Here is a 26,655-nt window from a genome sequence, read left to right as displayed (position 1 = left end):
GAAGTCTTTTTACAATACACTCATCCCTCATTAAACAAGTACTTTACTTAGAAGTACTTGCTAAAATGAGGGACACATATACCTACCTTTGTTCACTAGACAGGTGAACTCCCCCCTGCTAAAATGAGCCTTGCCCCCTTCCCTGCAGACCCAACCTGCCACAGCCTGACTCCCACACCAGCCCTGCAGAGCCAACCTACCACAGCCTGAAACACCGCTGGCCCTGCAGACCCAATCCGCTGCAGCCTGACCACCCCTCACTGGCCCTGTAGACCCAACCTGCTGCGGCCTGACCCCCCGCATTGGCCCCGCAGACCCAATCTGCTGCAACCTGAAACCCTGGCAGCCCCGCAGACCCAACCCACAGCAGCCTGAAACCCTGCAGGCCTCACAGACCCAACCTGTTGTGACCTTAACCCTCCCCACCCTCCAATGGACCCAGTCTGCAGCAGCCTTAACACGTTGCCCTCCCTGTGGACCCAACCCGCCACAGCTTTAACCTGCCCACTCGCCACACAGACCCAACCCGCTACCAGGTTTTAACTCTTCCTTCCTTTCATGGCCCCAAGTGCCCCCAGTCTTTAACCCTCTCCAATGCCCCGCAAGCCCAAGGTTCACTCACCTTGTAAAAGCAGCACCACATGCTGCCACTCCGTCACCGAGTTACAAGCACTTGGAATGAATCAGAGACTTTTACATGTATTTTAATGGGAATTTGGTGTCCCTCTTACAAGTTTTTGCCTATGCGCAGAGATTTGGGAACCAACTGTGCTCCTATAGTGAGGGATGAGTATATATGCTTTTGTTGAACGACATGTTCTTTGATTTGTTGCGGGAAACACTAGATGAATTTTAACATCCTAGGTTATGCAGAAAGGCTGACTAGATGATCACAGTTGTCCTTTCTGTCTTTAATGTTTGTGAATCATTGTGGTAATTAAATATTTTCTATATCCTCTCACTACATTCCACCAAAAGGCATGAATGCATAAGTTGCCATTTTATGTGTCATTTTTGTATTACCATGAAGAATACAAAGTTGTGTTGTGATCCGGACTAACCAGATCAATATTTTTTTCAAAAATATTTAGGAACTGAAAAAAATGACATTAGCATTTCAGTGAATGATGCTTTTCCTTTTGAGAGGGTATTGAGTCAATACTCTGATTGATTTTACAGAGCATTTGCTGATGGATTTTTACCACATGCTCCCAAAGTCCATATGCTATTTCTTTTTGTCTTCTTCAATGGAAAAGAGAGCGTTGGATAAGGAGAGAGCACTCACAGTGGTTTTGCCTCTCACTTTTATAGTTCAGTTTCCCTTTGAAATTGCATTTTCCCGAGGCCTAACCCTGGATGAAATTTACTGCTGCAACAAGGATGTAGACAAACGCATGGTGATGAAAGAAGGTCTGTGCTGTTGTCTGCTATGATGAAGATCAGTCTAAGTTCCTCCATCTTCCTTGCCAAAGAACATCCACTTGGTAGTCACAATTGGTGACATCTGCGTAAAGCCATCTGCATATCCTTTGTCTATGAGAAACAGATTTATGCAGTCACCAGATGTGTCTGGTAAACACACTTCAGTTGTAATTTCAGTGTATAACCTTATATATAATGTTACTGCACACAGTTTACCATGCTATTATTGACCAGCAAGTTATTAGTTTTCAAATGATATCTCACAATGTATATTCTGTTCAAAGATTATTACAGTGGCATCTAGGGAGTGAATACAGGGGTATGTTCTGTTATCACCTCCCATTGCACTTTTGTGTACATCCCATTCCATTCCCCAGATATGGGAACTAGATGTCTGAACTCCTGGGTTCTACTAATGACTGACTATGATTTTTTTCTTCTTTTAATTTTGTTTTACAGGCTGGGGAAGCCAAAGCTCAAAAGTCCAGATTCATCACAACACATGGCTGCATTTTCCTGGACACAATCTGCGGTGGATTCTGACATTCACCCTTTTGTTTGTACATGTCTGTGAAATAGCAGAGGGCATAGTTTCAGATGCGTAAGTGACTGTCCCTGCTTCCGAGTCTCGAAATTTGCATTAACTGTGTGACACATCTATTAATGAGGTGTAATAGATTATCCTAAAGAGAAGAGACTTTGCTTAATAAGCTTCCCAATTTTTAAAGGTATAAGGTGAATCAGTGTTATTTAATACTTATTGTCTCCCCTGCCCCTTGATATTACAGCATGAAAAAGCTGTCAACAGCTGAAAGTATTGCACATGGATACAGAATATTCTTTGAGGAAGTCATCACTGTGCTTTCAACTAGAGTAGTAGAACCTTTTGAGGGGATGTAGCAACACTCTTTCTTTTCTTTTAGGCATCACAAATGATTATGTCCCCTGCCTTTTTACTTTCCACTTTTTAGGTTTATCCTAGATTATATATTCTAGAACCTTTGTACCTCTCTGATGAAGTGACTCACTGACCGATGTACTGCTTTGTGACCAGGGACAGCAGCATGACGCTGGTTTTTTTGGCCGTGTCTACACTATCCCAAAACTTTGAAATGGCCATGCAAATGGCCATTTCAAAGTTTACTAATGAAGCGCTGAAATACATATTCAGCACCTCATTAGAATGCCGGTGGCTGTGGCACTTCGAAAGGACCCCTGTCTGGATGAGCCGCATGGCGGCAAGCCATGGCAATTTCGAAGTGCCGCGGCCGCCAGCATTCTAATGAGGCACTGAATATGTATTTCAGCGCTTCATTAGTAAACTTCGAAATGGCCATGCAAATGGGATAGTGTAGACGTAGCCTTTATCTTTGTAGTCTGGTAGATTGATTGTACCAGTCCAATGGTGGCCTTCTTTGCCTTGTGGCTTGGCCATCTGGCCAGATCACCTTAGTTTCATCCTTTCCAGGGCAAATGAGTGTTTTAATCTGGTAGTCCCAGAACCACACAACAGGTCAAGGCACAATAGTCCTTCCAATCCTTTGTGTCTTCAGTCTTCACCCCACTTTCCCTAATAATATTTCAGTTTGTCTTTCTGCCATTGGTTCCAGTCCAAGGACCCCTGTAGCACGCTGTTAAGATCTGTCTTGCGCCAGACACTTGCATCTTCCCTGTGCTACTTCCCACATCAGCCTGCCTTCTCCTCAAAAGTCTCACTCTGAAGGGCTACATCAACTGATATGCAGGTCACACCACTGCCTTCCTGCCCTCTGGGATGCCTCACCACCCTCTGTTGCTGGGCCAGAAGCTCTGGTCTCCCCAAGCCAAAGCACAATGTTGGTGTAACACCCCTCCAGCAGGGTAGTGCAGACACTGAAACAGCTCGGGTCTGGGAGAGCTCAGTTATAAGGCCATTGACAGTGTCCAGGAATGCAACTCCCCAGGGGACCAACTCCCCAGATAAATCCATCTTACTCTGTATAAAAATGTACATGGAGAAAGCTTATAAGTTTGCCCTTTTTATCAATGAGAGATTCCACAGTGATTGCCCCCACCACCACCTGCCTGAGTAACAAGTATTTACATTGGGCTTGAGAATAAGCAAAAGTGTTTTATTAAGTATAAAAAATGTAATTTAAGTGATTTCAAGTGAAAACAGATAGACCAAAGTAAATTATTAAGCCAAAATAAACAAAACACACCAATGAACCCTAATATGCTGAGAAAAATTGTTTCAAACTATGTTCCTGATCCTTTGTCCTTGGTTCAAGACAGAATTGTTCTTTCTCTCTGGCCTGGGTTTGCAGATTTTTAGAGTTCTTTAAAGTTCTTTGTTTTCAGGTTTCTTCATGTGTATCCTCTTCAAGTGGGGAGGCAATTTCAAAATGGCAGCTGAAGACAAAAGCCTGATTGCTTTCCATTAATTAAATAGACTAACCTTTTGTTTAGTCTCCCTATTCTCATGGAAAAATACCAGATTCAAGACAGATTCCAGTACCAGGTGGCATGGTGAAAGCTCCTGTTAGGACCAACCACAGTTTAGGCTTGCAGGAAAAAAAAATGTACATATTCGTACCTTGAGTACCAAGCCAGTATTGTTTCCAGTGTATCAGTAATGGCCTTCATTAGCATATTTAGAATTATAAACAGATCCACACTTCATATTTCTAACTTTACATACAAGAGTGATACATGCACAGAAATACAATGTAAACATTCAGCAGATTGTAAGTTTTAAAGTGATTATGTTATATATGGAACATTTTGCCCAAATCATCTTTGAGCTATGCATATTCATAAGCCAATTTTCGTAAAGCATGTGCTGGGGTGACACTCACTTCCTTGGCAGGAGTCAGCTTTGGGTCAAGCCCCAGTCCACAGCAATGAAAAGGACAATAAATTATCAGAAATAAGACAAGTGTCAGACCTTCCGTCCTTCCAGAATATGTCAGCCAAACATTGTATTGTTTTGTGCTCACAGACACATATGTCAGCTGGTTCCCTTTGCTATACTTCTCTCTGGATCCTGAGGATGACACATTGGTCCACCTCCTGACCTTGGGGGCATCTCAACTGTGGGCTGCTCCCTTTTAAGGCTCCATCTGCAAGTCTGGTATGCTTCACAGCTGTTGTGAGGCAGAGCCATCTGAGCCCTCAGCTGCTCTTTAACTCTTTCTTGTATAGCCAGAGATTTTGTAGATCCCATCACACCATCCAGGCAGTTTTGACCCAGAAGAGGGGATGGTGATGATGATGATGATGATTGATTGCTAATGGAACTCATCAAAGATGATTATAACACTTCATATCCTTTTTTTCAAACATTTCTACATTAAAAAAAAATAAAACCACTCCATAGCTGGTCAAACCCCAAAATTAAACAAATAATCAAGCAAAATCAGAACAAAAATGATAAATTTCACCAGATTTTTAATTAATCTTTTTCAATAAAAATTAATTGAAAATTCAAACTTAAAAAAAGTATGTGGCTGTTAAAGAAGTTTGCATGACTTCCACCTATTATGGCCTGGTGCTGTGGATGGAGGACTTCAATCCAGCTGGACACTCAATTCATATCTATTCATAAAAAATGGAAAAGGGGAAAAGACACCAAATCCCATTGCATTCACACTGTATTTCCTGTTTCTTTTCAGACCAATGAGTTCTCGTCACCTGCATCTCTTTTTGCCAGCAATGATGGGATTTGTGGCTGCCACCACAGCTATAGTTTATTACCATAACATTGAAACATCTAATTTTCCGAAGTTACTGCTTGGTAAGTTGCTTTTAGTATTTTGCCGTTTTTCAAGAAGCCACTAGTTTCTTTCATAATTTTTCAAAGTAAAGTTTCTGACCCTAAGAAGATTTATGAATCTCATTAAAAGCCAGTGAGAAATTTTTGGCTTAATTTTTTTCTCTTGGGCTATGTCTACATGGCAGGCACTGTTTCAGGATATGGTAACATCCCAAAATAGCTGCCCACATCTAAGAAACATGCCCATTGTCTTGAAACAGTTTCTGACATCCCACCATCCAGTTTCCAGGGATGCCTTGAAAAAGCACTTTATTTTGGCTTGTGGCGCTGGTTAGAAAGCACCATGTTCTGAAAAAGCTTATTTTGAGGCAATTTCCAAATAGGCTACTCAATTTGCATAGCTCAAATTGCCTAGCTTAGTTTGAGGTTAGGCCGTCATGTAGACACAGCGTTAGGGGCATATTGGCTACATCTACACGTGAAGCCAACATCGAAATAGCTTATTTTGATGTAGCAACATCGAAATAGGCTATTTCGATGAATAACGTCTACACGTCCTCCAGGGCTGGCAACGTCGATGTTCAACTTCGACGTTGCACGGCACCACATCGAAATAGGCGCTGCGAGGGTACGTCTACACGCCAAAGTAGCACACATCGAAATAAGGGTGCCAGGCACAGCTGCAGACAGGGTCACAGGGCGGACTCAACAGCAAGCCGCTCCCTTAAAGGGCCCCTCCCAGACACAGTTGCACTAAACAACACAAGACACACAGAGCTGACAACTGGTTGCAGACCCTGTGCCTGCAACATGGATCCCCAGCTGCCGCAGCAGCAGCCAGAAGCCCTGGGCTAAGGGCTGCTGCCCACGGTGACCATAGAGCCCCGCAGGGGCTGGAGAGAGAGCATCTCTCAACCCCCCAGCTGATGGCTGCCATGGAGGACCCGGCAATTTCGACGTTGCGGGACGCGGATCGTCTACACGGTCCCTACTTCGACATTGAACGTCGAAGTAGGGTGCTATTCCAATCCCCTCATGAGGTTAGCGACTTCGACGTCTCGCCGCCTAACGTCGAAGTTAACTTCGAAATAGCGCCCGACGCGTGTAGCCACGACGGGCGCTATTTCGAAGTTAGTGCTGCTACTTCGAAGTAGCGTGCACGTGTAGACACAGCTATTATTGCATACTGGACTAGGTGGGCTGGAGTATCATGGAAAATTGTCAACTGTGATTTTATCATGAGCTTTACAGTGTGGCTTTTGAATATTGGTCATGATTTCAGAGTCAAAGAAAGAAAAAATGTCTCAGCGAAACAGTGCAGGGCAAGCTTCTCACTCTCCAAATCGTTCCGTCTTGAAAAGCTTCATCACCCAACCACAACCCTTACAAGTTATCAGCCTAGTGGGCTACTGGATTAGGCCCTGTGGCATGACAGCTACAGCTGCAAAGAAGCAACACTCACAGAGTAATCCTAATTTGAGCGGCTGGATACAGATGCGTTAGTCCTGTGGTGCTGGTGTCATTAAAACACAATTCCTTAAAAGGATGTGGGTTTGTTTGTTTGTTTCACAGCTCTGTTTCTTTATTGGATAATGGCATTCATCACAAAAACCATCAAGCTGGTCAGATACTGTGAGGACGGTGTGCCTCTCTCTCAGCTGCGCTTTTGCATCACTGGAATTATGGTCATTCTCTATGGGCTGCTGATGGCTGTGGAGATCAATGTCATTCGAGTTAGGGTATGTATTCATTTATTAGGTTTTGACAGGACAGTCGTCAGTACTGTTTGGGGCAAACATAGGAAGAGAAGTGAATCCTGCATCAGTTACCAAATTTAGCCTCCAGTCCAGCTGAGCACATGTTTAGTTTTAAGCATACTAGTAGTTCTACCAGAGTCAATGCGGCCAATCACTTGATAAAAATTAAACATGCTTGCTGGATCAGAGCTTTACTGTCAGGAATGAATTTCCTCCTCATCCTTGTCTTTTATTCTCCTTCCTCTGGGTTATTGGTTAGGATTTAGAACGCTAATTGTATTGGGAAGCTCATGAGAACCTTGTTTTTTCTCCACTTTTTGTTTTTACTCTTTACTTTTACTCTTTACCTTTTACTCTTTTACTTTCTTCACATCTTTAGCCCATTGGGAAGGTAAGATGACAATGTGTTTATATAGAAAAGATGGGGGAGGTGGTATCTTTTATTGGACCAACTCTGGCTTTCAGGTTTTCGAGCTTTACACACAGCTCCTCTTTAGGTGAGAGTAATTTTCCAGGGCAAAGGAAACTGAGCTCTGTATTATGAAGGGAATGAGTAACTTCCCAAAAATCCTCCTCTTCAGTTGAGCAATGGAATTTTAAGGGTCCATTCATGAAAGTGCTTATGACGAAAAGATTTTTCTGTATTTTGCTTCCAGAGTGTAAGCGAGCTGGTTGAAGATATATGCTTAAAGGGAATTATCACATGGCTACCTCTAACACACATGTACACACACACACATTCTCTGTCTTGGTTATAGAAATAAGGGGATTTCAATGTGTGCCGGGGTCCTTTTGAAGTGCTGTGGCTGCCATTATGCTAATGAGATGTTGCCTATTACTTGCAGCACCTCATTAGCATACCCTGAAGTGTGTCATTAGCATCCCCTTTCGAAAGTTGGGGGGCAGGGTGAAGGCACAGCCTATGGCACACTAGCCTGCTGCTTATGACTGTGCTGTGTAAATTCTGCTACCCACATGAAAAGTTGCATAGTGCATTTTGGTTTACTTCTGTTTCAAACAAAAGTACGTCAGACCACACTATGGAATCTGTAGTGTGTGGTCAGAGGGCTCACACTGCAAGTTAGTATGTGGCGAGCTAATGTCACACAGTCAGATCCTGGCATGCGACACAAGTCTCCCTATTCACATACCTTAAATCAGCGTGGAAATGCCTCCAGCCATGGGGAAATTTCAGAGTTGTGAATCTATCCTAAATAGTTTTACTTTAACTAAAATGGCTGTGAAAGAAGATAATTTTTGATCATGTCATGTTTTTTTCCTGTGCAGAGGTATGTATTTTTTATGAGCCCTCAGAAGGTAAAGCCACCCGAAGACCTACAGGATCTGGGTGTGAGATTTCTTCAGCCATTTGTCAATTTACTGTCAAAGGCAACTTACTGGTGGATGAATACGCTTATTATATCGGCTCACAAGAAACCAATTGACCTGAAGGCAATTGGGAAGCTGCCAATAGCAATGCGAGCACTTACAAACTATGTCTGTCTGAGAGAAGCATATGAAGAGCAAAAGGTAAGCAATGATATGCATGTCAATATACAGCCTTTGTATTGTTAATGTGGTATCTTCACTTCCACCAGGAAACTCTGTTTTTAGGATTTGAAAGAGTTTGTTCCAAGGTGAAACTTGGATTATAATGTTTTGGTCCAAAAGTACTGTTTTTAAGTGAGTTTACGGCTTGGGATAGTTGCCAGCTTGAAACCTTTTGGAACTGGTGGCTTAATGGACAAATCTCTTGCGAGTTTTCATTCTAGAAGTCAAAAACAGTGTTTTAAATTAAACAACATCTTATCCAGTTTCAATGGGGAACGCCCTTTTGTATCTTCTGAACTTCTGTGGTGTATTACTGTGCACTGTGAAACAGCTACTGTCCCCTTTCCTAGATCATAATCATTTTTGACTGGGAGGGACCTTGATAGGACATCCAGTCCAGTCCCCTGCCCTGAGGCAGGTCTGTATATTTTTAGATATGGGCATAATTTGAGTAACTTCTTTCCCTGCTAAAGTATATGTATGGTATAGAAACTCATTTCAGAATTGTTGGGCTAAATTCTAGCTCTTCTGTTCAGACATATACTGAAAGTAAAGCAAAAGGGCTGTTTTGGACAGAAACATTTTGTCCAGGGTGGCCTGAGAGAAGCACTCCCAAAGCAGCACTTCCAAAGTAGCTTCTAATCTCGCTCACTCCAAGTTGCATACCTGCCTTCTGCTTGCTGCAGGACCTGATCGTGCCTGGTCACAGGTGGATATTTCCATGTGCAAATAAGGTGATTGTGAGCCTCACCAGTTTGGTCACACAGGTGGATGCATGTGCATATACAAAGGGGAGAACACACATATTTACAGCCCCTTTTGGAAAATGTCCCCCCATAGAGATCATGTATTGATCAGGGTTACTCACTTTCCTACACCCATTGTGTGAACTACTTGGCCTGCAATGCGGCAGTTGAGAATGGAAAGGCAAAAACAAGTTGGAGAGCAGCAGAAGATCAGTGCTCTCCCCTGTACAGGTTGCACCTTCCTTGTCCGTCATCCTCTGTACCTCAGTGGTCCCAAACAAGGGATATTGCCAGATCAGGGAGGTTTGTGCCCCCCAGTTGCCTCCTGCTGGCCCTCCGGCCATGGCACCCTGGCTTTCTAGCTGCAGCTTCTAGACTTCCCTGCAGCTGGCCCCCAGGCCCCAGCCTGGCACTCCAGCCCTGCAAGGCTGCCGGGGGACACCGATGCTCTGGCCCTGGTCCCCAGCTCCACACAGGGCTGCTGGAGGAAGACAGAGTTCCATCCCTGGTCCCTGCAGAGTTGTCGGGAACACTGCCTCTGGCCCTGGCCTTGCTGCCCCCCATGGGACTGCCAGCTCCTTGCTCTCCTGCTTCAGCTGTTTGATCCAGGAACATTCCTGGTTCTGCTAAGCAAGGGATGTTGCTGGGTCAGAGAGTGTCAGTTTTAGGAGGAGCAGTCTGCAATTGAAATTGCCTTAAAATATGGATATTTTCTCCAGGGGATCTTAGTACAATAGATTATGTTTAATATATTTAAGGCAGCTTTTCTTTAGTGATCTGCGTACTGTGTTTGATTTATCATGAGCCAGAGAGCCAAAATTCTCAGGTTGTGTAAAAGGATAAAACTGTGCTCTGTCAACGAATGGTGCCTATTTGCATCAGCTGAGAAGATTAAACATATCCTAGAACTGGAAGAGGTCATTGAGTCCAGACTCATGGCAGGACCTGTCATAATCCCTCACCTGCTTTTTTTTAATTTTAGGTCTAACCTATCCCAGGCGTTTGAAATGCCCCACAAGGACTGAGCTTACAACCCTGGGTTTGCAGGGCCAATGCTCTAACCACTGAGCTGTCCCTTCACCTGTGCAAATGTGCACATAAATTTTGTGTGTGTAGCAAAGTTGCAGCTTCAGTGTGCCCTGTGATGTCTGCTTGTGGCACTCTAGCAGCAGTGCCCCAGTTTGCATCTTGTGTTCTTTGGCCAAATCTGGCCTTAGGAGAGTGCCAGCCCTCTGGGCAAATCGCCTTCAAGAGTACGACTTCTTTGGGGGACAGTGTTCATGAACTAGTGCAACAGAAATGTAAAGGCCCCTAAATCTTCAGGTCCAGTTGGGCACTACTAGCCATCCTACTCTCTTACGGGTGACCCTGTGCTTTACTGAGGTACCTTTGCATAAGTCCAAGGGCTCCTGTGCCTCACTCCACCCCAGTGTCTCAGTCTGGCACAGTTGCTTCCCAGGGTTCAGGTAGGTCTTTATTCCTCAGTGTTGCCTGATCTTCCCTAAGGGCATGTCTTCACTCCTGGGAAGATCGAACAGGTCAGGGTCAATCTTCCAGAGTTCAGTTTTGCATGTCTGGTAAAGATGTGCAAAATTAATCTCTCTGGGGTCAGCAGTCAAGCCCTGTATTCCATACTATTCTGTGGCATAAAGGAGGTTGGTGGGAGAAACGCTCCCATTGACCTTCCTTAGTAAGAGTAGTCAGGTAAGTCAAATTCTGATACGTTGATTCTAGCTGCACAGTTGCCCTAGCTAGAACTGTGTATCCGAAATCGACTTATTTCCTTAGTATAGACATAGCCTTCAGTCTTCAGGCTCACCTATCTGCCCCTGCAGGCTTCTATCAGGACCCTTTCCAGACAGAGAATAAGCTGTATCCTAACCCTTCCTTTGTTCCCCAACTGACTTATGCTGTCTTCTTTTAAGTCCATGCTCTCTTTAATTCAAATGCAATCAGATAAGCTATTAGCACTCTTGGGCTCCCTTGGTCCTTCTTGTGCCTTGTGCGGAATTTACACCATGTCATCGTTTGCTAGACAGATGTAGACAGATACTTGATATGCATGTACAAATAGATATTTGGATGCTGGGCAGTCACTTAGATGCCTTATAGGTTATCTGTGCACATAAGTACTAAATATATTCATGCACAAACTTGATTTTAAAAATTTATCTTCCTTCACTTCGCTTTTCCTCCTCTTGGGGTCCAGAATTGTTTAAAGTCTATATACTGTCTTAGATTGAACTACCATCATGATGCTATTCCAAACCAGGCTGTGTGACTGGTGGCTCTGGAGCTTAAAACAAAATGGAACTCCGTAGATAACCTTAAAGTAAACCAAAGAGATGTAATCTGAGAAATGGTTTATGGCGATCCGGTAGAATTTAGTGCAGCTTCACTTCCAGAAAGGAAATGTTTTGCTTCTATGTAGACTTGGTTTAGAGAACATCAGCACATTTAGGAAAGTTCTTCAGGTTAAAATATATCACAGCCTGTGATCTAAAAAAATATGTCATTGTTTATGCTGCGATTGTATACTTTGCTGCATGAATTTGGCTATTAATCTTTCCCAGCTGGTGAGAAGAGCCCCTCACATCCATTGGATTAAATTGAGCTGTCCTCTTTACTAAAACTGGATATAGCTGAGCTTGAATGCATTCCAAACCACTGCAGAATGAAGGAGTGTGTTCCTTCCTGTAGCATTTTGTCACACCTTCTTAAAAGAGCCTGAAAATAACACCAGTAATGTTCCTTGTTACAAGGTGTGTGTGTTAAATACCCAGCAACTTGAATCTTTATTTGTATTATTTTTTTCAAGACAGGAATTAAAACCTGCAACGAGTTACTCTTTCCAAATATAAAATTATATAGCTGGCATAGGCTGAATTTTAAACATCCATTTCCCAAAAAACTCTAGCCTCACAACACACATCTCAAGCACTACAGGAGTAGGGATTGTAGGGGCCTGACTGAACATTAGGTTTTCCAGTGTAATGCTGAATGTGATAGAATTACACAAGTGTAAAATTTAAGTGTTGCAGTGACGAACCTTGCCTGTGAACATCAGATGGAGTGTTGTCTTCATCCCGCTGTGATCAGTGGGCCAATTCTTGAAGTCTTACTCCGTTTTTCATTCAGGCAAAATTCACACTGCGCTTTCTAATGGAGAATTTTGCCTAATTAAAGTCTGGGGTAGATATTCTTCATGAAGAATTTGTGTTCACAAAAGTGGGCCCTTTTTGTATTCAGAAATGAGCCTTGAACAAATGTTGGGAATTTCTTCTTGAAATATATTCTTGAATATTTAATAAATAGTTTGTGCAAATGTATTTCTGGCTATGGGAAGACCCCCGTCCCTTAAAATTGCTGCCAGAGTGCTGTGCAGTGCACTCAGGGCAGCACTGTGGAGAGGGGTTGCATGGTGCACCAAAAGAAGAACTGTACCTGGACTCTCCCCGACGGATGTAGTAAGCATCTAGATTTCTGTATACAATGCTTCCGGAGCTGTGCACAGGCTGAAATTATACACAAACAACATCAAATGAAAAACAATCTCAACTGTGCTGAACGCTATGCTGTCCAGAGTCTCAAAAATAACTTGGACAATATAATCAAACTAGCTGACAAAGGGGATGTTGTAATCATCATGAGTAAGTCAGACTATGAAACAGGAGGCAGCCAGACAATTTTCTAACAATACATTTTACAGACCTCTTTCCTCAGATCCCACTTTAGAATTCCAAAAGAAACTACACCATCTGCTTAAAGAATGACCTGCTTCAACCTGGGACCTTATTAACTCAGATATACCATCTGAGCCCCGAACCTGGATTTTTCTATTTTCTTCCTAAAATCCACAAACCTGGAAACCCAGGATGTCCTATCATTTTGGGTATTGGCACCCTTACTACCGGACTGTCCAGCTATGTAGACTCCCTCCTCAAACCCTCCCTCAACACTCCTAGCTATCTCCGAGATACCACTGACTTTCTGAGGAAATTGCAAAACATTGGAAACCTTCCTGTGACAGTTCCATCCTTGCCACTGTGGATGTAGAGGCTCTCTACCCCAAGGCCATGTCTACACTAGCCCAAATCTTCGCAATGGCCATGCAAATGGCCATTTCAAAGATTACTAATGAGGTACTGAAATACATATTCAGTGCCTCATTAGCATGCCGCTAGCTGCAGCACTCTGAAATTGCTGTGGCTTGCTGCTGCACGGCTCGTCCAGACGAGGCTCCTTTTTGAAAGGACCCCGGCAACTTCAAAATCTCCTTATTCCTATGTGCTGTTAGGAATAAGGGGATTTCGAAGTTGCCAGGGTCCTTTAGAAAAGGAGCCCTGTTTGGATGAGCTGTGCGGCAGTGAGCCGCAGCAATTTTGAAGTGTCGCAGCCGGCAGCATGCTAATGAGGCACTGAATATGTATTTCAGCACCTCATTAGTAATCTTTGAAATGGCCATTTGCATGGCCATTTCGAAGATTTGGGCTAGTGTAGACGTAGCCCAAGATTCCACATGAAGATGGACTACAAGCTATCAGGAATCCCATCCCTGATGTTACCATGGCAAATAGGGTGGCTGCCCTATGTAACTTTGTTCTCGCCAACAATTCTTTGCAATCTGGGGACAGTTTATACCTCCAGATTAGTGGCACTGCTATGGGCACCTGCATGGCCCCGTAGTCTGCTAACATTTTTATGGCTGACTTAAAACAATGATTCCTTAGCTCTTGCCCCCTGTTACCTCTCCTTTACTTATGCTACATGGATGACATCTTTATCATTTGGACCCACAGTAAAGAGACTCTGGAAGAATTCCACAGAGATTTTAACAATCTGCACCCTACCATCAATCTTAGCCTTGACTATTCCACACAAGAGATACATTTCCTGGACACCACTGTACAAATCACTGATGGCCACATCAACACCACTCTCTACTGGAAACCCACTGACTGCTACACTTACCTACATGCCTCCAGCTTCCATCCAGCACACACCACATGATCCATCATTTATAGTCAAGTCCTTAGATACATCTGCTCTGATCCTACTGACAGAGACCGAAAACTTCAAGACCTCTACCAAGCATTTATAAAACTTAATTGCCCACCAGGAAAAGTAAAAAAACAGATTGACAGGGCCAGACGAATACCCAGAAACTGGCTACTTCAAGATAGGCCCCAGAAGATCAATAACAGAACACCACTTGTCATCGCCTACAGCCCCCAGCTCAAACCCCTGCAACGCATAATTAAAAACTTACAACCTATTCTGGATCATGATGCCATGCTCCAGAAGGCCCTAGGTGACAGGCCTGTCTTCTTCTATAGACAATCTTCTAACCTAAGAAAGATGCTCACCAGCAATCACAGTAATACTAATCCTGGAACTTTTCCTTGCAACAAACGTTGCTGCCAACTTGGTCCACATATTTATTCTGGGGATACCATCACTGGACCTAACCGTGTTAGTTAGAAGATCAAGGGCTCGTTCTTGTGTACTTTGACCAATTTAATATTGATGCCATTATGTGCCAACAATGCCCTGCCACTATGTGTATTGAACAGACCGGGCAAACTCTTCACCAAAGAATGAATGGACACAGAGCAGACATCAGGAATCTCAATATGCATAAGCTGGTCAGTGAACACTTCAGTGGAGCAGCCATTCTTTTAAAGACCTGAGAATCTGTGTCCTAGAACAAAGAGACTTTAAAACAGATTACATAGAGAAATTTGTGAGTTGGAGTTCATATTCAAAGTCAACACATTAACACTTGGTGTGAACAAAGACAGCAATTACCTCACGCATTGTAAAAACTGTTTCCCTTCCTTTGATGCTCATAATTACCTCAGGCAAGACACTTAATATCCCCCATCCCTCACCTTCCTCCTTCTGTCCTATATATTTGATTTGTCAGTTTCTATTGCAATTTTTTTGGACCTGTGTACTTACAAATGTCAGTCTGTACTGGAAATGCTATTGATCTGATGAACTGGGTCTGTCCCAAGGAAGCTCATCACCAAATAAAGCATTTTGTTAGTCTTTAAAGGGCTACACTTCTGCTGTTTAGTTTTGTTAGAATACAGATTAACACGGCTACCTGTCTGTTACCATGGCTGTGTCTACACTAGCTCCAAACTTCAAAGGGAGCATGACAAGTAGGGTGTCAGGAGATTGTTAATGCAGTGCTGCGGTCCATATGCAGCACTTCTTTAAGTTAATTCTCTCCCGCAGCAACTTCGAAGGGTTAAATTTTGAAGAGCTGGCTTGCATGTAGCTGTGGCTGACCCACTGGTGCTTCGAAGTGCCTGGAGTACTTCAAGGTCCCTTTATTTCTCAAAATTGTGGGTTAGGGAGTAAAGGGACTTCGAAGTAGCCCAGGCACTTCGAAGTACCAGCGGGTTAGCTGCAGCTACACGCAAGCCAGCTCTTCAAAGTTTAACCCTTCGCTGTTGCTGTGGGGGCGAATTAGCTTAAAGAAGTGCTGCATGTGCACCACAGCACCTCATTAATTTCCTGACACCCTAATTACCATTCTCCCTTCAAAGTTGGAAGCTAGTGTAGACACAGCCTTTCTGGGCAGTTCTGAGAGCTGGATGCTCTTGGCTCTGCCCCTTTGTATAGTGTGGAGTGGGCCCCTCTACCCACACACCTTGCCCAGGGGCCTGTGGAAGTTTTCATCTCCCCTGGCTAAGGGCTATTCACTACTGTAGCTATGAGCACTCACTATTTGTAATTCAATATTTGAGTTGTGTAGTTGAGCACCTAAAGCACATGGGATTATTTTGAATTTCCTGACTGTAAAACTTCCATGCTGAAGTTACTGGGTGATATGTTACTAAAAAAGGTAACCAAATACAAAGCTGTGGCTCTGGCTCCTTCCGTTTGAGGGTGCAGCAGTTGTCTTAGATTAACAATAGAAAACATTGATTACTGAGTTTACGTAGGTGCACAGTAGTAAATGTTCTATGTTTTGTTCGTTTTTGCTATTTTAAATAATGCCCCTGATTTTGTCTCCTAAACGTGGAACTTTGTTAGATTATTCCTGCCTCTGTCACCTCCATCACTGTATTGCCCTCTGTATTGTGCCACCCTGGGTGACCATTCAGTTGCTGGATTTGGTGTGGAATTCTGTGGTCTACTTTTAAAGTTATGTTACCTGCTGTGATGCTGTCTGGTTAAAACATGGCCATAAAAACCATTACTGGTACCCCTGTTATATACTTGTATCAAATCTTATACCAAATATGACACATGGCCAGAGAAGGTTAAACATGTGCAGAGCCAGTGGGTAGAGACTTGTTAGTAAAAGTATGTAAATGGTAATTAGATGCATTCAAAACTAGATAGGCTGGAACTTTGAAATTCAAACTTGTGTTATTAGAAGTTAAAAGTAGTACTAATTATGTGTGTTTACTTACAGCTGCTAATCCTGGTTGGCACTCCACCAACACAATTGTCATGATGTGGACATGCCTCCCTGACTTAGTTGCAGCAGTAATTGGATGTTGATTTAAATTTAGATGACTAAACTCTGTAGCATAGACATGCCCTTAGACCAGTGTTTCTTAAGCTTTTTAACACCACAGAGCACGAAACAATATTTTTATGTGAAATTTCCATGGAAATTTTCTTCAAAAAAAGTCAGACCACAAAAAACAAAAAACAGCAAAAAAATCCTATCAACACATACAGCAAAAACAAAATGAAGTAATTTAATCAGGTATCACAGCAATGAAGAAATAACATTGTATCTGCTTTGAATAACAGAAAATATATACCATCAGTGTACAATATCGAAAAAGTGTCAGATACTTGTGGTGCGCCTGCAAGTTGTTCATGAAACACCAGTGTTCCATGGAACATAGTTTAAGAAACACTGCTCTAGATGTCTAAAGGTTCAGAGAGACACCTAAAGGGATTTGCCAGTGCCTCTAGGTAACTAACTCCCAGTGCCTGTAGTGGAAGTTAGGCATTTTTAAAAATCGCAGTAGGTGTCTCTTTGGCTTGGTCCATACTAGGGAACAAAGTTGATCCCAGATACACAATTCTAGCTATGCCATTAGGATTGACTTTGTTCCCTGGTATAGATCAGGGCTCTCTGGCTTGCGCCAATGTCCCTTACTCCACCAACACAGCAAAATCAAACTCCGGCAGATCGACTGTGGTGTGGCAAACACACAGTAAGTATAGACATACCATCTTTGTCTCTAATGTCTAAATATCTTTGAAAATCTGCCCCCTTGCAGCTGAATGCCAAACAAGTTTTCTGCTACAGTTATTACCCTTCCTTATATCAAAATGTAATTATTAATAAGAGGAGCTGAAAATAAACTAATCCTAATGGTAATAAGCATAACTACTTAGTTATACCCCCCTCCTTGAGCTGTATCTCTATCGGTACTGAATTTCTCTTCGTTCCTTTCTAGTTACACTAATCTGGTCACTTTGCATTTAGGCTCCGTTCTTCCAAGTGTTGGCTACCCCTCCTTTTTCAGCATTATCCACACATTATATCATGCTGAATTTGTTCCAAAGAAACACTAAGGGGAAAAAAAAAGACCAAACAAAGTGGCTGTGCACAGTGCCAAGGTGTACATGTTTTTTGTTTGTTTACTAGAGCTAGCTGGAAGTGTAGGAACACGGACAAAAGGCCTGGTCAGGATTACAACATGCAGGTGTCAGTACTGCTAGAAAAATGGCAGGTGCATTTATAGAGAGACAAGGTGCATGTGATAGTATCTTTTACTGAACCAGCTTCTACTGGTAATAGAAACAATTTTTTTTAGCTTACACAGAGCACTTCTTCAGGTCTGGGAAACTTACTGAAAGTTATCACATCTACATACAAGGTGAAACAGATTGATGAGCATAGGCTGTCAACATATTTTTCCAGGGACAATTCAAGGTGAAGTGCCCTGTTAATACACTCCAGTCATATGGAGGAAAGAAAAAGGGAAAGCAACTTGAAGGTTGCATGTGGGATTTGTTAGTAGGTTATAGATACAGTTTAATAAGCCTTTATAGTTCATGAGAAACAACTGCCTAGACCACATAGAAACGCTCTGTCGGGGACAGATCCACTGAATTAAACTCTTCCATAGCTCCAAAGGTCTTCAAATCTGTCTTATTGCCTCACATTGGCCACATAACTGTGTATGAAGATTTGTGCATTAGAACAACGGCTCATAGATTCTTAGAATGTGATGCTAGAAGAGTCCAGATCATCCTATCTGACCTCCTGTATCAGAGCCATTAGATTTCATTCAGTTAACCCTGTATTGAGCCCAGTAACTTGTGTGTGACTCAAGCATCATTTGTGTTAAGCTAAAGAACATCTAAAATGCATCCAGTCTTGAGACGAAGACATCAAGAGAGGGAGACAGTTTGGTGCATTACATATTGAAGAATAGTCATCTGTATTTTTCTGGGCCTGAAGTTGTAAACCCTTACTCACATCAATAATCTCTACTCTTCCAAGTACCATTAGCCTCACATGAGCAAGGGGTTGATGGATTAGACTATCTATGATACATACAAATGACAATGATCAGTAGCAGTCCATGGCGACATCTGAATATTTGTGGACCCAGAATTATGTTATAATTTCGGGAGAGAACTGTAACAAGCAAGACTGATGTGTTGTAGGGTAAGTTTTGTTGTGAAAATTATCTGAAAATCTATCAAATTGTCTATCTTGTCTGCTTACGTAATCTAATTTATATTCTCTCCATAAAACATTTAGACATCCAAAAAGATGTAAGAACAATAAAAAGTAAGTCGCCACAAGCTGACAGTGAGACTAATACTTGGTGCATTGATATCTTTGCTTTCCAGAAAAAGGTGACAAACCAGCCAAATCGGATTCCCTCTATCTGGGTAGCAATGTACAGAGCTTTTGGAAGACCAATACTTCTGAGCAGCACCTTCCGTTACTTGGCTGACCTGCTGGGTTTTGCTGGACCACTCTGCATTTCTGGCATAGTTCATGGCTTCCAAAAAAATACTAGCCAAAATGAAACCACAGTTGAAAAAGTAAGTTGTAAGTGTTGATTAAAAGACTTTGTTTAGCATTGGGTTTATGATGTATGTGAGGCTGCCAGTATTTCCATCTGTGCATTCTTACTGGCACGTGATTACATTTTGTTTCCTTAACTATTTCTTTCAAGTGAAACGACTGTATGTTGAAGGGGTTGCTAGAGTGTCAGGCTTGGAAGTTGATGTGTTTAGTTGTTAAAATATAAACACAGCATAGGCAGGGGCAGAGCAAGCTTCCCTATATCAGTCCACTGATGTCTGGCTCTGTCCGAACTCTTGGATAAGTAGCTGTGGGGCAGTCGCCCGAGGCTTGTAGGAGTAAGTTAGATAAAATGCTTGTAGGACTAGGAGCGGGAAATCCTGCTAGACACACAGGGTTAGACTACAGGACTCTGGAATTCTGCACTGACATGGAAACTCAGAGGGAGTGGGCTGGCTTGGTCAGACAAGACTTCTCATGTCATAGAGGGGAGATGTGCACGTTTTGCTGTGTGCAGACATACAGAGCAATGGTCAGGCAGCAACTCAGTTGTTCCATGAAAGGCCTGCAGAGCTCAACTTGGTCAGCTGGGATCCATGTCCAGATCCTTGCTGTATGAGTGTGGAGCACTCCAAAGGTGCATTGGGGGATGGAGACTGGTGCAGTCGTGTTGAGCAGACTGTGAAAATGAGGTACTTGGTAAACCATGACTCTTGTTAAGGGCTGGTGCATATCCAGTACCCCATTGTTCCATGAATCTCAATGCATGATAAAGGCTTTATCAAGCTGGATAGTTATCTAGCTGCTGTCCGGACCAAGTCCTCAAACGGTATTTTTGGAAAGCACGGATGAGATAAAGATGATTACTAGAGGTAGTCAAACACTGAAAAGAGTTACACCCAACTCTTCTATCACATTTTTAAAAACAATTTTACATTATCTGTGACTTTTTGCTTCTTTTGTACCTTATTTTCACAAATACAGCAGACACCATTTGAGTTTAGGTTCTAATTCTGGCTTTGCCACTCTCTCACTGTGTCACTTTGGGCAAGCAGCTTAGGGACTAATTTTCAAGGTGCTGATTGTCCACATGGGTGTAGGTGATTTAAAAACCAGTCCCATAATGCTTCTGCACCTAATGCTCCCATGGGTAAAAGGGGGATAATAGATATTATCTCATATTATCTTATTTATTATCATAATATCTTGAGGCTTATTTAATTAATGGCTGTGTATTAATGAGATCCTTGGATAGAAGACTCCATGACAGTGCAAAGTACTTTATTATAGCCATTCAAGAGCTATAGAAAAAGGCAAATGTCTGTTTGTTGGCTTCAGATGTGTTCAGGAGTGCTGTACTTGTGTATTATGTAGAACACTTAGGCTATGTCTACACTAGCCAGAAACTTTGAAATGGCATGCAAATGGCCATTTCGAAGTTTACTAATGAAGCGCTGAAATACATATTCAGCGCTTCATTAGCATGTGGGCGGTCACGGCACTTTGAAATTGACGCGGCTCGCCACCACATGGCTCGTCCAGATGGGGCTCCTTTTCGAAAGGACCCCGCCTACTTCCAAGTCCCCTTATTCCCATCTGCTCATAGGAATAAGGGGACTTTGAAGTAGGTGGGGTCCTTTCGAAAAGGAGCCCCATCTGGACGAGCAGCATGGCGGCGAGCCATGTCAATTTCAAAGTGCCACAGCCGCCCGCATGCTAATGAGGCGCTGAATATGCATTTCAGCGCTTCATTAGTAAACTTCGAAATGGCCATTTGCATGGCCATTTCGAAGTTTTTGGCTAGTGTAGACACGGCCTTACTGTCATATACAAGCATCTGTCAAATAGAAACTTGCGGAAAAATAGCGAAAGGTACAAATAGATTTTGTTAAGAAAAGAATTACTTATTAACTAGTTGTAGAAGAGGCAAGAGAAAGAAATGTTCGCACAGTGGGCTTGTAACATGGAAATATCTCCTGTAATGGGGTAGGCAAGCAGACCCCAGCTGGACAGGTGAAAGGCAGCTCAGGACCTAGCCCAGGCTAGGGGAAGAACAAAAACAGCTAACTGAGCACTCAGCTGGAGGCAGTAGGGAGTGGTGGCAGCAGGTAATCGGTGAGGGCCAGCTGACTTCTCTGCCGGAGTGCCCACAGAGCTTAAAAAGCAGTCCCAGCCAGGGGAGCAGGGAGAGAGCAAGTAAGGAGGTGCACAAGGTAGGGAAGTGGAGGAGCTTGAGATAAGAGAGAAGACAGATAGGGAGAACAAACAACATCTATAAGTGGAGGGACAGAGTACAATAAACCTTCAAGATACACCCAACTCAGGTTAGTGCGATTACTGCCCCTTACAGGACCAGGAAACCGCTCCTGACTCTTGCGCCCTGACAGGAGTGGTTTCCTACTCCTGTCAGGGCAGCAGCTTGATTCTCAGCTGCACTTCTGATAGAAGCAGTGTCCTGTCGGGGGGCAGCCATGAGTCAGACTGTCATCCCTGACTGGAATGGGGAAACCACTCCTGTTAGGAGAGGCAGCCTGACTCTCAGCTGCGCCCCTGTAAAGAGCGGTTTCCTGGTTCCTGGAGTGTTGGGGAGCTGGGAACCAGAGGGTAGCCTGGCACCCAGCTCCCCTCCACTTGCAGAGCCAGGAAACTGACCAGGGAAGTGGACTGACCAAGGAGTGGGGGGGAGGGGCTGCCCCTGATTCCTGGTTGCCCTCCAGTGGCTCGAGCCAGGAAACTGACCAAGGCTGCTGCCCTGGTCAGTTTCTCGGCTGTGCAGGGGAAGGGAGCCAGGAACCAGGCTGCCACTTGGTTCTCAGCTCCCTACCCCTTGCGGGACCCGGGAAACTGACCAGCCATGTGCTGGTTAGTTTCCTGGGTCCTGCAAGCAGTGGGGAGACAGGAACCAGGCTGCCCTCTGGTTCCCGGCTCCCCGTCACTCTGAGAGCCAGGACACTGACCAGCCCTGGTGGGCTGCTCAGTTTCACAGCTCCTGCAAGCTGAGGGGAGCCAGGAACCAGGCGGCAGCCTGGTTCCTGTTTCCCCTTGACTTGCTTGAAAATTTGAGTCGTGGGGGTTGCAGAAACGTAACTCCCGCTGACTCGAGTGTTTACTGTTGCCTCGGGCGAGAGTGCCTAGGCTTCCCTCTGCCAGTGAGACTTAAGCCCTGACTGTGGCCAAGTGGGGGGGCAAGAATGGACTGACCAGCCAGCCAGACTGGTAGAGGTGGGCACAGCCTAACTCCACCAGCAGAAGGGAGAGGCATGAGACCTTGGTAAAACCAGGGATACCCTACTGCACTCCACACACTTTTCACAGTTTAGCTATGGCTACACACTGCAGCCCTATATTTCAAAATAAGGTATTTCACAACGGCTATTTTGAAATATCTTATTACAAAATAATGTAACTACGCACAAATGTATTTCAAAATACCAGCCAGCTATTTTGAAATTGTGTTTCCAGACCCTTAGTGCCATTTTGAAATACAGGTTGAACCTCTCTAAACTGGAACTCTCTCATCCAGCAAACTCTGTAATCTGGCATGATTTTAGTTTGTTAGATGATCACTTGTCATGGGTGTGGTCAAGTTTCCTGTGGTCCCACAAAGTTTGTTTGCAGCCACCAGTTCTCAGTGTTCTGTGCAGTTATTTAATGGTAACATACCCCTGAATGGCTTCTAAGAGCCCAGTAAGTAGTGGGAGTGTTGGTAATGTGCTAGACAATATTGACCTCCCATGGTCCAGCAAATTCTCTCATCCAGCAGTGGTCAGGTTCTGAGAGTGCCGGACAAGAGAGGTTCAACTTGTAGTGCCATTGGAGTCCATTATGGCTTTTTTCGAAATAGCACCTATCCATGTCGGAATAGCACCCATTTCAAATACAAATTTCAAAATAGGCATTATTCCTCCTGCACTGATGATTACCAGTTTTGAAATAATGCACCTGCTATTTCAGTTTTATTTTGAAATTGCGTGTGCATGGTCTAGACACTAGCAAAGTTATTTTGAAATAACAGCTGTTATTTTGAAATAACTCTGTAGTGTAGCTGTAGCAAGGAGTAGTAAATGCATCAAAATCTATTAATAAAAAATTAACCTGTTTTGACAGCACTTCAAGAGTTTCCAGGCCACTGTGACCTCTCTGGCAGTGGTGTCAATTCTCCATTTATTATGAGTTCCTCTTAAATTCACGAGGTTCAAAAGGTGTTTGCCCCAGCCAGAGTTAATAAAAACTACAGAAAATTGATACATTGAAAAGCTCGCAGAGGATGAAAACAAACCCATTGTTTTCCAGATTTCAGAGCTAAATGTTATCAATTGCGCAGTGAAACACCTCACTCTTTGGTTGTGCAGTAAAACCAAATTTTAAGATTCTGAGGAAGAAAACATCCTTTGACTTTTGACTCTGTGGCTGTGATCCAATGCTTTAACATTCAGTGATGACAAAGAGCTTTTTCTAGCACTCCCACACTAGCAGTAATTAAATGTAAAACTCAGAGTAGTGGTCAAAAGACATGATCATGATTATACAGGCAAAGTATGAGACAAAGGGATGAGAATCAAACCACTGCCAGAGAAGTCAGATTTGCCTGGAAACTCTTGAAGTGCTTTCAAAACAGGTTAATTTTTTATTATTGGATTTTGATGCATTTACTACTCATTGCCCTAGTCATTTTGTTTCACTTTTAAATTCTCTCCAATTTTAATTAAACTCTTATTTCTCTTTCTCTTATCATGTGACAACATCCTAAGCTTTAATTCATTTATCTACTTAATACCTGTCCGATCCCTGAGGTGGGACTGTATTATTATCCCCATTTACATATCAAAAAAACTTATGTTCCTAAAGATGCAAATGGGATTCTCAAAAGTATATAAGCAGTTAAAGGGCCTAACTATCATTGGCTTCAATGGAACTTAGGTGCCGAATGTGCTTAGATGATTCTGAAAATATCAGAGGCCTTTGGTGGCATCTCTTGATGTCTAAATGCATTTGAAAATCTAGCCCTCTGTAGATTGCTCAAAGTCATATCGGAAGCCTGAGGCAGAGCTGAGAATTGAACCTGCATCTCTTGGGATTCAGTCAGTGGTGTAACCACATAATCAGCTTCCCTTTGGGTGAGATACTGTATATGTCAGAGAAATGGGTATGTGATGAGGCATGGGTAGAAGAAATGAAGTAAGCCAGCCTGCGTGGAGCAGAGTACTTCTTGCCTACAATCTAGTATCAGAGCATAGTAGACATGAATGATGAGAGAATCTTAAAAGGTCTACAGATATGGTCTGGATTCAGACTTTCTAAACCTCTTTCATCTGGAAATCAGGATGGAAATTTCGTGAGAACAGCCTTTTTGTAACAGTTCCAGCATGTCTTGCTTCCAGCTGAATTAGAAATACCACAAGGACAGCTTTTCTCACAGGATTTTGATACATTCACTGCTCTTCCTGGCTGAAACAGCAGCACAGGAAAGTATGAAAATGGGAAAATGCAAACAAAATGAGTTAAAGAAAAGTCTTTTCATCCTCACGAGGCATTCATGTCCCATGCATGGTGAAGGCTCTGCAAACCTATTCTTAAGTTATTCAAAACGGCTCTTCCAACTCTCACAGTCAGATTGTAAGTATAGATTTCCTTTGCTTATTTTATATTCCTGAAAGGAATTTAATTACATAAAATACAAATCATATCTCAGTAACCATTCCAAGATAATAGAAGTTATCTTCTGTCAGCTGTTCTGTGATCTAGGTGAAATGGGTTCCCAAAGTGTCTTCAGCCAAGAAAATAATATCAGACTGCACCAGAGAAGTCAAGGAAAAATGGGCCTGGTGAATAAACTACTCTCTTAACTCTGAGAACGTACATTGGTGGGACAGCTCAAGAAAGCTTGCACTGATGTTTTCCTCTGCTATACCCAAGACTGTCAAATCAACCCCTATGAACATGTTACTCACTTTATGAAGCTCTGTTGTACCTGTTGTGCAGTTATTGTTCCTGATTGGCCCCATTACTGCCAGAAGACACAGTGCTATGTGTTATGCCCAACAGATGTCAGAAACCTTAGTGCTTGTTTGTAAATGGAAGTTGTGTTGGTAATGATTTGAAAAAAAAAATGGTGAAAAATATTCAGCCATCTTTTTGTGCCACAGCATAGCTCTGTGATCCGTGGAGATATTTTTAAAAGAAAAGCTTTCAGTCTGCAGAATCTAAATATGTCACCTCTGCCTGCTACAGTCATCCAGGGGAGAGTGTTTGGCACCACTGATCAAAGGTATGGAACACTTAAACCCAGTTCCAGAGAGGGAAAAATAGCTATTTCCCCCCATTTTTCTTTTTTCGGCTCCAGCCCACAGATTTTTTTCATTGTGACTCTACCTGCCAAACTCAGACCTCCACAGTAAATCCCTCCAAGAGGACCATAGTGTGGTCTGTGGTACATACATGCTCATGAAAGTCAAAAAGCATTGTAAGGTATTGCCTTATGCTCTGCCATGGCCTACCTACTTTGGGATTCCAGTGTAAAGGAGGAGAACAGCAGCCCTCATTCTGACACTACTTCCCTTCCCACAGAAGGGGGCTGGAGACAAGCAGGGTGGGTGAGCCTTGACTCCTCCTTTCCCCAGGGCACCAGACAGAGCAGCTGGATTAATGCCAGGGCTAGGACTAGTGAAAATTATCTCTGCCCTGGAGGAAGGGAAGGGAAGGTGCCGGGCTTTTTTTCTGGACAAGTGGTAATTTAAAATAAGCCCTTAGAAGGAGGTCACAAGCCTCCTAAGCACAGATCCCAGGACCCAGACAGTCCCCTGCTGCAATCCCAGGCAGGAGAGCTCCACCCTGGTTCTCACTAGACCCCGCCCAAGCCTCCTAGTGGGAAGTGGCTGGCGCGGAAGTGTGAGACCAAGGACAAGGCAGTGATGGATGAAAACAAAGTAACTAGTTTATTAAGATAACACTATCAAGTAACAGACTATTTGTACTAAAACTTAACAACAACTACAGACTTACTATATACATCGTTTTCTTGGTGTGTTTCCTGGATAGGTTTACAATTTTTATTTGACCGGAAGGCAAAAACGGTAAATTATTAATAAGGGGAACGTAGAAGGAATGAGGATATTTTTAAATCCCTTCCGAAGACTTAATAGGTGGAGCGGGGGTGCTACTCCCCACTTCCAACTGGGGGCAGAGTGCTAGCCTGCCCCGAAAAATTGGCCCCGGAGCCGGTCGAGGTTACTCCTCTTAATTTGTGAGAGGCCTCCCGTAACTCTCTATGGGGTTCAATAGTAATGTGTTCCCGAGAGGCCCTTTGGCTGTTTACAGGACACAGAGGGTCAACGGAATATGGGAGGCGGGGAGGCTATGCCTTCACCCACAATTATGTGTAGAGAAATATAGGTATAA

General features: G+C 43.2%; 1 protein-coding gene across 2 annotated transcripts in view; it reads left to right on the top strand.

Annotated features, from left to right (window-relative positions):
• ABCC9 (ATP binding cassette subfamily C member 9) overlaps window positions 1-26,655 on the top strand; it is a 144,391-nt gene that overhangs the window by 14,780 nt on the left and 102,956 nt on the right. For both annotated transcript variants that reach the window (XM_075004630.1, XM_075004625.1), the window contains exons 4-8: window positions 1,882-2,023; window positions 5,076-5,197; window positions 6,749-6,915; window positions 8,221-8,463; window positions 19,077-19,274. In XM_075004630.1, coding sequence (XP_074860731.1) covers window positions 1,882-2,023; window positions 5,076-5,197; window positions 6,749-6,915; window positions 8,221-8,463; window positions 19,077-19,274 — 872 coding nt within the window. The remainder of the gene's footprint in view (window positions 1-1,881; window positions 2,024-5,075; window positions 5,198-6,748; window positions 6,916-8,220; window positions 8,464-19,076; window positions 19,275-26,655) is intronic.

This window comes from Carettochelys insculpta, chromosome 1 (assembly GCF_033958435.1).
Source record: "Carettochelys insculpta isolate YL-2023 chromosome 1, ASM3395843v1, whole genome shotgun sequence".
Classification (NCBI taxonomy): Eukaryota; Metazoa; Chordata; order Testudines; family Carettochelyidae; genus Carettochelys; species Carettochelys insculpta.
Note: the sequence above shows the minus strand (reverse complement) of the source record. Positions and strands in the feature narration are given on the sequence as shown.